The sequence below is a fragment of the Oncorhynchus mykiss genome, chromosome 4 (genome assembly GCF_057628025.1).
Source record: "Oncorhynchus mykiss isolate SJ-2025 chromosome 4, ASM5762802v1, whole genome shotgun sequence".
In the NCBI taxonomy this organism is placed as follows: Eukaryota; Metazoa; Chordata; class Actinopteri; order Salmoniformes; family Salmonidae; genus Oncorhynchus; species Oncorhynchus mykiss.
Window position 1 is genome coordinate 53,857,082 of NC_143025.1, and position 15,503 is coordinate 53,872,584.

General features: G+C 39.5%; 1 protein-coding gene and 1 long non-coding RNA gene across 3 annotated transcripts; one reads left to right on the forward strand and one right to left on the reverse strand.

Annotated features, from left to right (window-relative positions):
* Window positions 1-366: 366 nt before the first annotated feature.
* LOC118964425 (uncharacterized) lies at window positions 367-4,544 on the reverse strand. The gene is made up of 3 exons (XR_005051453.2): window positions 4,421-4,544; window positions 4,077-4,139; window positions 367-1,515 (listed from the first exon to the last, which is right to left on the reverse strand). It is a non-coding gene; the product is annotated as an uncharacterized LOC118964425 (long non-coding RNA).
* Window positions 4,545-6,486: 1,942 nt separating this feature from the next.
* Window positions 6,487-15,129, forward strand: LOC110521943 (uncharacterized). 2 transcript variants are annotated; one of them, XM_036975497.2, is made up of 3 exons: window positions 6,487-7,719; window positions 10,183-10,436; window positions 10,935-12,324. In XM_036975497.2, the coding sequence occupies exons 1-2, from the start codon at window positions 7,422-7,424 to the stop codon at window positions 10,320-10,322; spliced, it is 438 nt and encodes a 145-aa protein (XP_036831392.2). In that variant the 5' UTR covers window positions 6,487-7,421; the 3' UTR covers window positions 10,323-10,436; window positions 10,935-12,324. The 2 variants fall into 2 exon arrangements, with proteins under 2 accessions (XP_036831392.2, XP_021455594.3); XM_021599919.3 differs by lacking the exon at window positions 10,183-10,436 and having other exon boundaries at window positions 6,673-7,719; window positions 10,935-15,129.
* Window positions 15,130-15,503: the final 374 nt, after the last annotated feature.

The following is a 15,503-nucleotide window of genomic DNA, read 5'->3' on the forward strand; positions in this document are numbered from 1 at the left end:
AAACATTCGACATTGTTAGAGCCGATTTGGACATATTTGTATAAAAGACTGAACATACGGAGCTCCATGTATATTTGTGTAAATATATTAAATATTAATGTACATGATGAAATATTAGGTACGTACCTTTATGATTTATATTTACCTGATTTGAGATATATTAATTTGTTAGTGTAACTCCGTTTTTGGCCCCCCCTCTTGCCTATTCATTGTATTGTGGTAAGTGTGTTAGGATAAAGGCAGGAAGTTGGGCCTTCGGGGGAGGGAGTCCTTGCTAGATGCGGGAGCGGTATAGTTTTTTGACCATACAGACATACAGATAGTTCATAATATGTGTTTTCCATATAAAGTATTCTATGCTTTAAGTTGATTGGAGAATCATTTATTTGTTAGATATAAGAAGAATAAAAAAAATTGTTGCACCATATCCCTGGATGTCATTGAATGTTTGGCCGTTTAGAAACCTTGAGTGTGGACTGTATGCGTACATAACAACCCCGCTTCAGGCTTGGGCAGTGGCTATGGTAAGGACGAAAGGAAGCCACTACAGACATTGTGACATTATTAACCTATATGGTGATCCTGTCTGGGTTGGCCTAGCCACCGTGCTTCTACAACTGCATTGCTTGCTGTTTGGGGTTTTAGGCTGGGTTTCTGTACAGCACTTTGAGATATCAACTGATGTACGAAGGGCTATATAAATAAATTGGATTTGACATTATTAAAACAAATCCTTCATCTATGTATTTTCTGATGTTTGATCAGAGATCTTTCATCAAAGTATCTCTTGTCACAGCTATATGGGAACTCTACTGTGTGTGTTCTCTGGTGATCTTTAAATCACTTAAGCCAACAAAACTCTTTTCGCAGTCAGAGCAGTGTTAAGATTTCTCTCCTGTGTGCGTTCTTAGGTGTACTTTCAGGCAGCTTGCCTAAATAAAACTCTTCCCACATTGAGTACAACTATACGATTTCTCTCCTGTGTGTGTTCTCGTGTGTACCTTCAGAGAGCTAGATGTAGTAACTCTTCCCACATTGAGTACAGTTAAATTATTTCTCTCCTGTGTGTGTTCTCTGGTGTACAGTCAGATAGCCAGATGTAACATAACTCTTCCTACATTGATCACAGCTATAAGGTTTCTCTGTTGTGTGTGTTTTGATGTTTAGTCAGATTGGAAGATGTAGTAAAACTCTACCCACATTGAGTACAGCTATAAGATTTCTCTCCTGTGTGAATTAGCAGGTGTGTTTTCAATGAATATGATCTAGAGAAATTCATTCCATAATGAGAGCAGTGTTACGGTTTTTCTCCTGTGTGGATTCTCTGGTGGATTTTAAGTTCTGATTTAGATTTGCAGTTCTTCTCACAGTCAGAGCAGCAGTGAGAGTTCTTTCCTGTGGGTCTCTGCTGGTGTTTCTTGGGGTGTTCTGATCTGGAGAGACTCTTCTCTGCCTCTTCAGCATCATGATGTTGTTGAGACTCCCCTGAGGACCCAAGAAAGTCACATCTCTCTCCTGTGTGAACGACAAAGTCAGACGGTTAAAGTCCCACAACAGCAGAAATCCACTGTTTATTTGAGGTAAAAGGTGATGCCCAGAGCGTACCCATGAAGTTGTACAACAATTGACGCCTGTTAAATTATTTTACAATTGTCTTAATTGTCAATTGAGCAACAAAAGTAATATTTTGTCTTGTTTTCACATTAGTAGTAACATCGATAACTACTGGAAGATCCTAACAATAACATAGACCTACTGTAGGACCCATAACTTCCCCTAACAATAACATAGACCTAATAACAAACACTAAAGGAGAGTCTCACACTTGAATCAAAATAATTTGCAAATGATTTCGACAGAGGAGAGGGGGTACAAAAATCAATAAATTCTCTTTCAAGCACAGTTTCGCAAAAACTACCCGCTACTCAAAGTGCTGTGAACAAATGAAGGGAATCGTTCACAAACATTGGCACATAAGATACGATGACAGTATCGGTAATGTATTCTCACGGGGAAGAAATCTCAGAGATCGATTGGTAAACTCTCATATACCACCCCAAAATACAACGTCTATTTGCGCCTCTCCCGGATGGAAACTACAAGTGTAATGGCTGTGCTCAATGCAATGGCACTTACAAATATAGATCCTCCAAAAACACCCCCAAACAGGGAAACGGATCCCAATCAAAGGTGTTATCACATGCACCACTAAGGCAGTTATTTATCTTAGAACGTTTTGGAAGCGAACCCCTTGATTTCGTCCCTACATTTATATCGGCATCGAACACATCACCCTCCCTAGGAGAGGGGGTAACCTCGACAATTTATTGTTAAAACGAGAGGTTGCCTGGATCTTTCATTTAAAGAGCCCTGCTCCCGTCGGTCTCAACATAGCCATTATTGTAATATTGCTATTCATTGTAAATGTTTGTAGGTCTATGTAGCCAAATTGTATCTATGACCGTATGCTATCCATTTATGTTTTTACACGTTCTACTTATATCTGTAAATGAACCAATGATATCAGGCCACAATCGGACATGATTACAGACACATGTGTGTGTCCTTTGACACAAACCAGTTACACGCAGTGTTTGTCATTATACCCTGATGAAGACAGCTTGTCTGTGAAAACATTGGTATCAGGTTATTAAATGATTGCATCTGAGCTCCTAGAGTGTGAGGTTCTCCATTTCTTTTTCAGGCCACCGCGGTCTGACAACTTGGATGGAAAATTACTGAGGATAATAGCAGACGACATTGCCACTCCTATTTGCCATATCTTCAATATAAGCCTACTAGAAAGTGAGAAATCCCTACCTTGTCACAAGACAACTGATTGGCTCAAACGCATTAAGGAAAGAAATTCCACAAATTAACTTTTAATTATTAATTTTCTGTAACAAATGGTGAATTAGTTATTGATTTATACCGCTTTTAAATGGCATTTTATAGATTATGTATTTCTATAAAATAAAAACTGGAATTTTTATTCAAAACAGGTTGTAAAAGTATGCTAGACATTTATATAATAAATCATACCTAGTTTAATATTTGTGACAATCAATGAATTAGTTATTGATTTTTACAAATGTAATTATATTGGCCAATGTCTGAATGTGTGAATATAAATCCAACTTTACGTAGGTCTTAACTTTCATTGTCTAGGTCTCATTTTTAGCCATCTTACTCATTGTTAAAGCCAGGATATTGTTTGTGATTAGGAAACTATGAGAACCACACAAAGTCCAGGGGGTGATCACGCTCTACCACCAAGGGTCAATTTAGTTGGAGCAACTTAAGACAGTCCCATGTTCCAATTGTTTGTTTTAGTAGTATGAATTGTTCCTGTTCACACCGAGGTGAAGAGCGGGATAATTGAAGGAATGATTCTGAGCCTGACGCTCATCACCTGTGGAATGCGGGACTTCCAACCAGGCACGGATTTCATTGACCTAGTATACTGTAACTATATACTTAATGAGTATATACTACATGCTATTAGTTAATTGTAGTATACTGTAACCGAACCGTATCCTTTCAGTTGAGCGCTCTTCTCCGGTCTGCCTGAAGTTTATGCTGTTGCTATGCAACCTCTTGCGAGCTAGTTAGCATAACACATTACTAATTGGACATTTTACGACTTCGGGTGTGTTTTTAAATTCAATCTTGAATACCAGAGTGCTTCATAAATTCAGACCGTTGTCAGATTGTCTGTTTGTAAATTCATCCCGTTTCTCTCTCGGAGCCACTGGCCGCTTCGGCCGAGGAGTTAGGTTGATTTGACCGTTCTGACCTTAGTGTAGCCGGTGCTATACTGCACCGCTGTAACTCTGCGTTGTGTGTGGTTGATAGAGACTATGAACGTGGACTTTGGAGATCAGGTAGTTTTAATCAAGCAGAACTGGCTCTCTGCATCTGCATCCAAAAGGCAATAAAACATTTGTAGAGCACATCTGTTCTGAGAATCGTCGCCTCTTTCTCTCTCAGTGCATCAAAATGATTTTGGAATACAAAAATTAATACACTCTCTCCTTATTATACATAACATATTTTACATTGATAAAACCACATACCTGCATCCAAAAGGAAATAAAACATTTGTAGAGCACATCTGTTCTGAGAATCGTCGCCTCTTTCTACAACAGATGCACAATAGGAGGCACTGGGATCATTCGAGGAGCTAGCCATCGTTCACACATACAATAGCCTGCTAATACCTTAGCTAGCTATTAACCACATGTTGAATTCAGAATGTTGATATCACCCTAAAAAGTACAATTACAAGTGCATCTTAACAATACCATCCACTTATGAGTAACCTCTAAATATACATCATTATTCATGAACAAAACACTGTGTGTATGACTTTGTACTTAAAAGAATCAAACCTTTCTGAAGACAGAAAAAGCTTGCCTACCTCTCTCAGTGCATCAACATGATTTGAGCACGAGCACGCCGGGCAAAACGTAAGTACACACTCCCCTTCTTCCAGGATGCAGGCATGAATAACAAATCAACACAACATGTTGATATATGAACCTGGTGAAATTCACATAGTACTTTAACAACTGTTACATTAGCTTGCTACTACTTCCAGACACAATCGAGACTCTGACCATTTTACTTGCCCTAGCAGAGCTGGTTAGGCAGTTTTCATGTTAGCCAGAGCGTTGGTAACTGTAACTGTACTGCTGGAAAACATTTATTTGCTCCTTTTTGCCTACGTTTACTGACACCTGGACATATTCAACGGGTGTTGAGCTAGTAAATTCATTATTCTGCTCTCTGGTACTCAGACGAGTACTCTGAAATCGGAGTGGTTAGCCAGAGCGAATTTATGAAAGCACCCGAATGTCCATTGAGAACGCACAACGACTATACCATTTAGCTAAGAATGACGGGAATAATCAAGTCAATAAACGTTGGGTAGTTAGTTAGATAGAATATAGTTAATATACTGGCAAGTTTGATGTTTAAGTAGCCAACTAACGTTAGGTAGCTAGTTAACATACCGGTACATAATGCTGTAATAACATGCTAACAAATTGTTAGCCAAAATAGCGTGTAAGGTAACTTATTTGAAAAGTTATTACTTTATTACATTGCTCAACCTTTTCTTAACATTTGTCATAATTAAAGCGATGAATTTGTATAGGCTCTCGTTGGACCTCAGCCGCATATTTTCCGTAATTTTCTTGAAATCTGAAAACTATGTGAAGCTACGCCCATTTATGGAAGAATTGCATTGTGGGCCCTAAAATACGTCATATTGCGGCGAATTTAGTACGACACCCGGGAACTTATGGCACACGACCTACATCATACTATGACCAATAAGCATACTATATACTCAATTCCCGTCACAAATAGTACGGTTAGTATGAATATTCGAACACTGCTAATGACTTATAAACAGCTCTAACAATTTTACCCCCACAGGAAATCTACACTGGCAGTTATAGAAAGACCCAATTACTTCATACCCATTGATTCTTGAGAAGAATATAACTTTTATATGCCTCAAATGTTTCACCCCACCAGAAACCAAAACATATGCATGTATAACACCACTGTTTGTAAAAAAAAAAAAAACACTGTATAGCCTCAAAACCTGGTTAAAATGATCATTTTGACCTTATGGATGGCCAGCCCTTGTATTTATAGTGAAGGCAATTCAAGGGGTAGCCCTGAGCTGGACTGAAACCTGGGTCCAGCAACTGTCAAGCCAACACCTTATAACTGTTACGCCAAGATGTCTGAACTTCTTAACGAGGTCGCTAGGTTTTGAGTTAAGGTTGCTACAATAGCTTTCTCTATAAATTTGAGAGTGGTTACATTTCTCCAGTCCCCATTCCTCAACCAAGTCTCAGGGCTGACAATTTTTTGCTATTTAAATCCTAGTTTACCCCTATAAAATAGCCGCACATCTATCAACCAATCTGCAGTTCATACAATAACAAAGCTGTCATTCCACCACTGTTTTGGTAATAAGATGATGATGGGGCTGGATAAATGTAACTACTCTCAAATTCATAGACGTACCTACGGATGCAAGGACTGACCATCTATGATTTCAACATAGTTTTAACCATGTTGAGTGTTTACAGTGTTTGTTTATCATTTAAATTGTTTCTAAACATTGGAGTAAAAAAAGCCTATTTGGGGTTCTGATGGGGTAAAGAGTTGAACTAAGCTCATGAGGCATGTTATATTCTTCAAGAATCAATGGCTATAAATAACTAATTTGAAAAAGTCTAAATATGGATGTAGCTATTGCATATTTCCCCTGTAACACCACACATCAGTTCAAAAACGGCAGAGTTTGTGCCTCTGTTTTTAAGACAGTACTTACTAGTGTTAATCAGGGCCCGTTTATCGTTAGAACCATTGGATGCCTTAACATGCCATTGGGAAACCGAGCCCAGATATCCAGTTTCATCCTCGTCTTCTTCCAATGTGACTCATCTCCCCCTCCTCCTTTTTCTCTTCTTTAACAGTAACATCCTCCTCTTTCACTCTGAACGCGTCTTCCTCTTGTTTAACTGAAACGTATTTCTCTTCTTCTTTCACTATAACAGCCTCACCCTCTACTTGTTTTTGTATTGTGACATCCACCTCTTCCTCTTTCTCGAGAACGTTCAGCCACATTCCCTCTTTTCTCCGTCCAACAGACATCATCTTCTTTAGCAGGAGGAGAGTAACTTAGTGAGCTCATGGTCGGAGATGTTAGCTAGCTAGGCTAATGCTAATTTAACAAGCCCGCTAGATGACTAGTCTGTTCATTATATACATCTACATGATGTATTGTTACACCATGTCGGAGCAGTATAGACCTAGTCTGTTCATTATATACATCTGTATGAGGTATTGTTACACCTTGTAGGATTAGAATAGATCTACAGTAGCTAGCTGCTAATTTGACTTAATAAAACTGCCTTAAATATGCTGTGGTAAACATGTTTTATTCGCACTAATCAATCAACACATTCCTGTCTTTGTATGTCTCAATATAATGGTATTATTGAATTAAGCTCATTTAAAATAATCTTTGTTTGAAAATAAAATATGATCCTCAACTGCGTTTCCCACTCCAGTCAGCAGACGGCGATATGCGTCTTTCATGCGACGCTGCTAGCGTGACGTATAATCTAGGGGATGGTTCTTCATAAACAGCTCGTCAACCACCTCGGTAGCTTGCTAGCCAACATAGCCGAAAGATTCCAGCTGTTTATACGCTTTCGGCGTATATTAGCTAATATGTTTTAGACACACTTCTATCGTATCTACTTGTTAACCTATTTAATTTAATATTACGTATTTTTTTATTAGTCAGCTATAGTAGCTGGCTGTGTAAGTTAGCACTAGCATGGTCACTAATGATAGCTAGCTAGCTAGCTAGCTAACTAACATCTCCGAACATGAGCTCCCTAAACTTCTCCCCTCCTGTTAAAGAAGAGGAAGTCTGCTGGACGGAGGAAGAGGGTCTGTGGCTGAACGTTGTCGTGAAAGAGGAGGAAGAGGATGTCAAAATACAAAAACAAGTGGAGGGTGAGGCTGTTACAGTGAAAGAAGAAGAGAAAGACTCGTTCAGAGTCAAAGAGGAGGTTGTTACAGTAAAAGAAGAGGAGGATGCAGTTTTTGGAGTGAAGAAGGAAGGGGAGATTACTGTCACATTGAAAGATGAAGAAGAGGAGATAGGATATCTGATTAACACCAGTAAGTACCGCCTTAAATCTGCATTTAACTTTGGATATTCGGAGTTGGCTCGTCAATACCTCTTCAATGAAGGGCCCTAGGATGAGGACCGATATGTCTAGAATCAGACGGCGCAGAGAGCAAGCTGCCCCTTGTTTTTTCCGTTTTGTTTCTAAAAAGTGACTTAACATATATATTTAAGGAGGGTCTATCTGCTGACCGCAGACTGGGGGGCACGGCGTGTAGTGATGTTTTACGGCACACCGTGCTCCCCAATAGTGCCATGTAAGAGTTGGGTTGGCTTGGCTACACCAAAGATTATGGATATAATAACAAGATGTCTCTCCGCCCAAACAAGGGGAGTCGTTGTCCACAAAGCGCCACTGCGGATTCTCTAGCTCCCGCCTCCCCTTTCTTTGGGTATACTTCTTATTATTGTCATCCATTGTAATCCACAGACATGAACACACCGTTCTATACAGTCCACCTGGTAGAGGTTCATATCTGACAGAGATGAACACACCGTTCTATACAGTCCACCTGATTAAGGTTAATATCTGACAGATGAAAATCTCTTTTAGGAACTTAAAAAGAGGGGGAGTCTAAAGCTGCACCAACTAGGATTGTGCCTTTGGCTTCTGGACAACGAAATAAAGTTGATATGAAAACCAATAAAACAGGAGAGAAATGGCATAGTGGTGGGTCTCCAATAGAACAGGAGAGAAATGACACAGTGGTGGGTCCAATAGAACAGGAGAGAAATGACATAGTGGTGGGTCTCCAATAGAACAGTGGAGAAATGACAGGGTGATGGGTCCAATAGAACAGGAGAGAAATGGCATAGTGGTGGGTCCAACAGGTAAATAAATTGAGATAAATTTGCCCAAATTATATAATAACTCCTGTCTATACAGAAAGAAAGAAAATCCTTTACCAGAAAGCGTGACGTTGCCACAGAGGAATCAGGGATCATTAGCTTCTTTAAAAAAATAGCTGTGTATGGTTTCAAATCACAAGCTTGTAGGCTTATGCCTATTTGGGTAGTGTGTGTGGCAATAGGCCTCGTTGATTACTGAGTTGCGGCTGTCAGTGACAAGCATCTCAAATTGGTGTGAAGATAATGTCTCTTGAGTATAATTTAAAATGTTGAGACAAGAAGAAGGGGAGGGGTTTGTGGTGAAGATATAAGTGAGTCTCTTTAGAAAAAGTGTAGTACTGTAGAAACACCCTCCAACATGAAGGGCTTCCCCAGTATAGTACTGTAGAAACACCCTCCAACATGAAGGGCTTCCCCAGTATAGTCCTGTAGAAACACCCTCCAAGGATAATTTGTCTTTCTGGTTTTGAATTGTAAGACACAATTATTAGTCCATACTGCTGTAACCCATAGTAACACATTAGATAACATTCACAACATGGAACAACAGTAACCATAGTAACATTGTTTCCCCCAAAAAATCTAAAGGAAGTTTGTTCTGAAGTGTCTGTCCTCTATCTGAGAGAGAATAAAAACATGTTTTTAACCCCTTATTTATGTCACTAAAGTCTTTTCACATTTTGTTACATTACAGCCTTATTCTACACACAATACCCCATAATGACATCACAATACCCCATAATGACAAAGGGAAAAGAGGTTTTTAGAAAAAAAAATCACATTTTATTATAAAGAAAAATCGAATACCTTATTTACATAAGTATTCAGACCCTTTGCTATGAGACTCGGAATTGAGTCCAGGTGCATCCTGTTTCCATTAATCATCCTTGAAATGTTTCTACAACTTGATTGGAGTCCACCTGTGGTAAATTCAGTTGATTGGACATGATTTGGAAAAGCACACACCTGTCTGGCTACCACAGCATTCTGAAGCATTTCGCTACACTCGCATTAACATCTGCTAACCATGTGTACAGTGGGGCACAAACCCTTGAATGAGCAGGTATGTCTGTAACTGATGTGAAATGGCTAGCTAGTTAGCGGTGGTGCGCGCTAATAGCGTTTCAATCGGTGACTTCACTCGCTATACTGTTATATTGATGCTGTTGACCCGGATCACTGGTTGCTGCGGAAAAGGAGGAGGTCAAAAGGGGGGTGAGTGTAACCGATGTGATATGGCTAGCTAGTTTGCGGTGGTGCGTGCTAAAAGGGTTTCAATCGGTGAAGTCACTTGCTCTGAGACCTTGAAGTAGTGGTTCCCCTTGCTCTGAAAGAGCAAGGAGCGATGAGTAACGATGCTTCATGGGTGAATGTTGCTGATGTGTGCAGAGGGTCCCTGGTTCGAGCGAGGGGACGGAAGCTATACTCTTACATGTCCAAACTTTTTTTTAAACATTTTTAAAATTTTATTTTTATTTTCTGTGATGACCAGTTCTGCTCTTTTATTGAGGGATATAGTCTAGATTACACCTCATAGGAAGAGAGTTTTATCATGTGGAGGTTTAATTCAGGTCTCTTTTGAACTAGATACTGTTTGTCTTTGGCAGGAGAGAGACCAGACTCTCACTATGACAGCAGGAAGAGTCCTTCAGGGAAACCAGACCCAGAGACACCCAAACCAGCGAGACAACACCACTGCTCCCATTGTGAAAAGAGTTTGCTGGTTAGGGAACCTAAAACGCCATGAGAGGATACACACAGGAGAAAAGCCATACCACCGCTTCCAATGTGAAAAGAGATTTTCCAGATCAGGGGACTTAAAACCTCATGAGTGAATTAGTGAATAGACACAGAGCTTAATGTGAGTTTCCTTGAGTAGCACTCCTGATCTTGCGCTGATAGTGCGCTGTAATATTCAGAATACATTGTGAAAATCTAAAATCTTCGCTCACCATTTTTGCTCCAGGCAGATATACTACATCCATAACTAGCGGTTTCCTCATCAGGAGGGAGGTGTTTCTGCAATCAAATTGTGTGCGCATCGCCCTCGTGCTGCAATTTTAGCAAACACAGAAAGGGGCCGATATTGGAGACCAAAAGTCGTCTGGCACAGTGCTTAGGATTTCAACAACTTGAATAACTTATTTCTGGCCTACAATCATCGATGTTACTACTAATGTGAAAACAAGACAAACTAGAACTTTCTCACTTGACTGTCTTAAGACAATTGTCAAATAATTTTAACATTCATTACAGATGTCAATTGTTGTACAACATGGCTACGCTTTTGGCATCACATTTTACTATGGATTTCCGCTGTTGTGGGCCTTTAACCATCTGCCTGACTCTGTTCACACAGGAAAGAGGCGTGACTATCTTGGATCCTCTGGGGAGCCTCAACAACCTCATGATGCTGACGAGGCAGAGAAAGGTCTCTCCAGATCTGAACTCCTCAAGAAGCACCAGCAGAGACCCACAGGGAAAAAATCTCACTGCTGCTCTGACTGTGGGAAGAGATTCACCTCCTCAGCAGGCATTACAATTCATCAAAGAATCCACACAGGAGAGAAACCTTATAGCTGTGATCAATGTGGGAAGAGATATCTTACATGTAGCAGTCTAACTAAACACCAGAGAACACACACAGGAGAGAAACTTTTTAGCTGCTCTGACTGTGGAAAGAGTTTTGTTTCTTCAGGATGTTTAGAATCACACCAGAGAACACACACAGGAGAGAAACCTTATAGATGTGATCAATGTGGGAAGAGTTTTGTTACTTCTAGCAGTCTGACTAAACACCAGAGAACACACACAGGAGAGAAACCGTATAACTGTAAACAATGTGGGAAGACTTTTAGTCAGTCATTCAGCCTGATATCACACCAGAGAACACACACAGGAGTGAAACCTTATAGCTGTGATCAATGTGGGAAGAGTTTTGTTACTTCTAGCAGTCTGACTATACACCAGAGAACACACACAGGAGAGAAACCTTATAGCTGTGATCAATGTGACAAGAGATACTCTAGCAAAAGATCTCTGATCAAACATCAGAAAAAACATACATGAAAGAGTTGTTTCACGATATCAATTAAATAAAATCTCAAAATGTAGAATGTTTTAACATTGTAGTAGGAGTATTTTAATGAAGTCACAATGTAGAACCCTAAACGTTTGCCCCCTGTTCAATTGATTTCAGCGTGATATGGATATTAGCCTCGGGAAAAATCCAGGCTCTGAAATGGAAGAGTACTATTTATGTGGTCTAACAAAAAGTGACTAACAAAAAAAGAGTTGTGTTGCACTTACCGTGTTGGCGACCCACTTGAATCAATATGTAGCTAGCTGTTTTCTACAAGTTGTCTTCTAACCAGTGATGTACACATTATTCCCAGATTCTGTGTGGTTTTTGAGCTGTTAGTTTGATGAGTGATGACAAATAAGTGTTCCATTTCTCCAAAATGTAGCTGACTGTCTTCTGCAGGTTGTCCTCTAACCAGTGAGGTAACAGATATCTCCCATTTCCATTTGTTTTTTTAGCTGTGTTAGTTTCAACAGCACGTACAACCTGATTTCCCCCCTAATCGAAATCAGGGATTTATTGCTACTCGTCAAAACAACAGTGTTTCTGGTGCTTGTGCAGTTTATAAGGTGCTTGTTTAAAAAATACAAGTAATATGATTATTGTGGCAGATGTTTGTTTATATTGTACATGTTATGTTTTCAATATATCACAACCTGTTTCTGCATATTGGTTATTGATTTGGACACGTTAAAACTGTGTTTTGACATTGGGGCTATCCCACCAAAATAGCAAAATGTTGTTGACCAATATGCGTTAGGTTTTAGTTGAAATTATGTGATTTTTGTCAATGACTTTAAAACAACTTAATTTCAACGTACTTGCAGCCTATACACATGGACGCAGAATAATAAATTGGCCAATAGTCCATTTTATTAACAATCTTACATCACTCCAGTATTTCTTGACAAAATTTGACGCTAATTGTCTTCAGGGAAGTTAGTTGTTCAACTGAATGCATCCTTCGCATTTAACCCAACCCCTCTGAATCAGAGAGGTGCGGGGGGTTGCCTTAATCAACGTCCACGGCAAGTTACCTGCCTTGCTCAGAACGACAGATTTTTACATTGTCCGCTCCGGGATTCAGATCCAGCAACCTTTCGTGATCTGGCCCAACGCTCTAACCACTAGGCTACCTGCCACTACTGAAGAAGCATGTCTCAAATCACCTACTCATATTTCAAACATCCAGCCTGACAAAAAATACATGTTTTTATTATTCCATGCTGCACCAAACCATGGGACGGTTGAGCTAACGTAGGCTAATGCAATTAGCATACGGTTGGTTGTAAGTTACAAGAACATTTCCCAGGACATGGATATAATCTGATATTGGCAGAAAGCTTAAATTATTGTTAATCTAACAGCAATGTCCAATTTACAGTAGCGATTACTGTGAAAGAATGCCATGCTATTGTTTGAGGAGAGTGCATAATTTTGAACATGAAAACATATTAACAAACATATTAGGCACATTTTAGCAGTCTTGATACATTTTTACAGAGATGCAATGGTTCATTGGATCAGTCTAAAACGTTGCACACACACTGCTGCCATCTAGTGGACAAAATCCAAATTGCACCTGGGCTGGAATAATACATTATGGCCTTTCTCTTGCATTTCAAAGATGATGGTACAATTTTTTTTACAAAAAACGGTTGTTTGTTTCTTTGTATTATCTTTAACCAGATCTTTTCTGTTATATTCTCCTACATTCCTTTCACATTTCCACAACTTTCAAAGTATTTCCTTTCAAATAGTACCACGAATATGCATATCCTTGCTTTAGGGCCTGAGCTTCAGACAGTTACATTTTGGTATGTCATTTTAGGTGAGGGGGGGGGGGGCATATCCTAAGTGAATTATTGCCAATACATATGAACAAAGGGGTGTACATTTGGTGTTGATATTTTATATTTACAATTCATGTAATATTTAGTAATCATGATTATTTATGCAACCAACTGACAATTTTTGGGGACAAATTATATTGACATTGTTGCCCTGCTTTTAGAATATCAGGGTTCATTCTCAGATGTGCCAACCCAAATGTAAAAGAGCATGACATTGGGGACTGGGCCCCGATCCAACAACATGACTTTCGAGTGAACCCTGAAAAGAGAGAGAAGCTCCGCAGTGAGGTGGAAAGTAACTACAGATATTGCAGGAGTTTCCTCTTGAAATCAGACATGTCCGTGGTAAGGACAACTTGGTTGCTGATTGTCTCAAGGGTGGGCAGTCAAAAAATTGTATGTTCTGCATTTAGCCAGTGAGTTGCCATGGATCACAATTTATTTTGCTTTTCCGTATTGGAGATGAGTTATGTTTGGGCTCGTTCCAAGGGGACGAGAGTTCTAGAAGCTAGTGAGTTTTAGGAAGACGAGAGTTCTAGAAGCTAATGGGGAAAACATTTTTTTTTCTTGTTTTTAAATATTGACAGTCAGGTGACACCATGTTTATATTGGTGAAGTTGAAGCATTGTAGTTGATTATAATGTGAAATGGAAGTTGTTTTCTGTTGGTTGTAAGCATTCTCTTACGGTGTTACAGTCTTTGGTTTTTCCATTTATGTTTTGAGGTTTGGATTTTAGCACATATATCTCATTAGCTCGTTAGCTCGTAGGACGCACTGATTGGTGTCACCTCGTTAGGCAGTATGTGTTACACCTGTGCAGGCTTGTCCATCTCATTAGTGGGAAGGTGTTTCACCTGAGCTGTTCCAGGTTCTATTTAATAAGAGTGTCTGGCCCTGTGCTCCAGTTGTCTTGATAGATGTGGCGAGTCAACAACTTTAGTTGCACTACCGTTTTGGTTTGTTTCTTAGTTTGTGGGTTTTTCTTTTGTTTTCCTCTTGGGCAGATTTAGTGGGTCTCATGGTGGGTGTCTTTTAGGTCCCAGTTGTTGTTACTAGTCAACTTTCCGTGGACACTGAGTGCAAAACTGCAAGATTATGTTATAATACTTTTATTGCCTCAAATGGTTGTTTTATGCAACAGAATAGAGGGTTCTTATAACTATTGTGTCTGTGTGTTCTACTAAGGATGGGCCTCTAGGAGAAAACACTGACCGGAGATGTACAATATCTTTTGGGTGATAACACCTAAAGAGACCGCATTCCAGAGCATGAGTTAATGTTTCTGTTCTATTTGGTACCAGGGAGAGACAACCTCAGGGCCAGACCCTGGTCTCTACACAAAGAATACTGTTTTTACAGCAGATATTGTCTGCTGAGAATAATAAGTATCTTTCATACAAATCTTAATCTTGTGACCCGTTCTATACATCTGTTGTTCGTCATGTAGGTTGAAAGGGGTGTATCTTGGCTGTAAAAGACCTTTGTATCGTGGCTCATCTGGGGGTGATTCGTCGACCAGCCATCATTATCGTAGAGGACTCAATTGATTCACTTTATATTTGTGTGTTGTCTTGACCTGCTCCATTATTAAGTGATTAAAGATTTAGTTTAAGAATAACTCTGACTTGTGTGATAAGTTTGTCTCTCCTCATTTGATATTTAAGAAATTAACCACCACATTTGGCGACAGGGATGTGAATCTTCACTTGGTGACCGCTCCTAACAACCTGGGTAAATGGTGCACGAGAGATCCCTCTAAATTGGGATCTCAGGGAGACCACAAAGAAATGTGGAAATATTTCTGCAGGTTAAAATATTGTTGAAAAACAACTAATTGACTAGGTATGTTTGGGAATAGCATTGTGTGACTGTGATATGACAGTTGTGTTCCTCCTAGAGATCTATAGTTCCTCACAGAGATCTATGCTTAATCAGATGATTGACATTTGGATAATAACCTTTGATATAACTTTATCTTGGGGTTCCTTCACT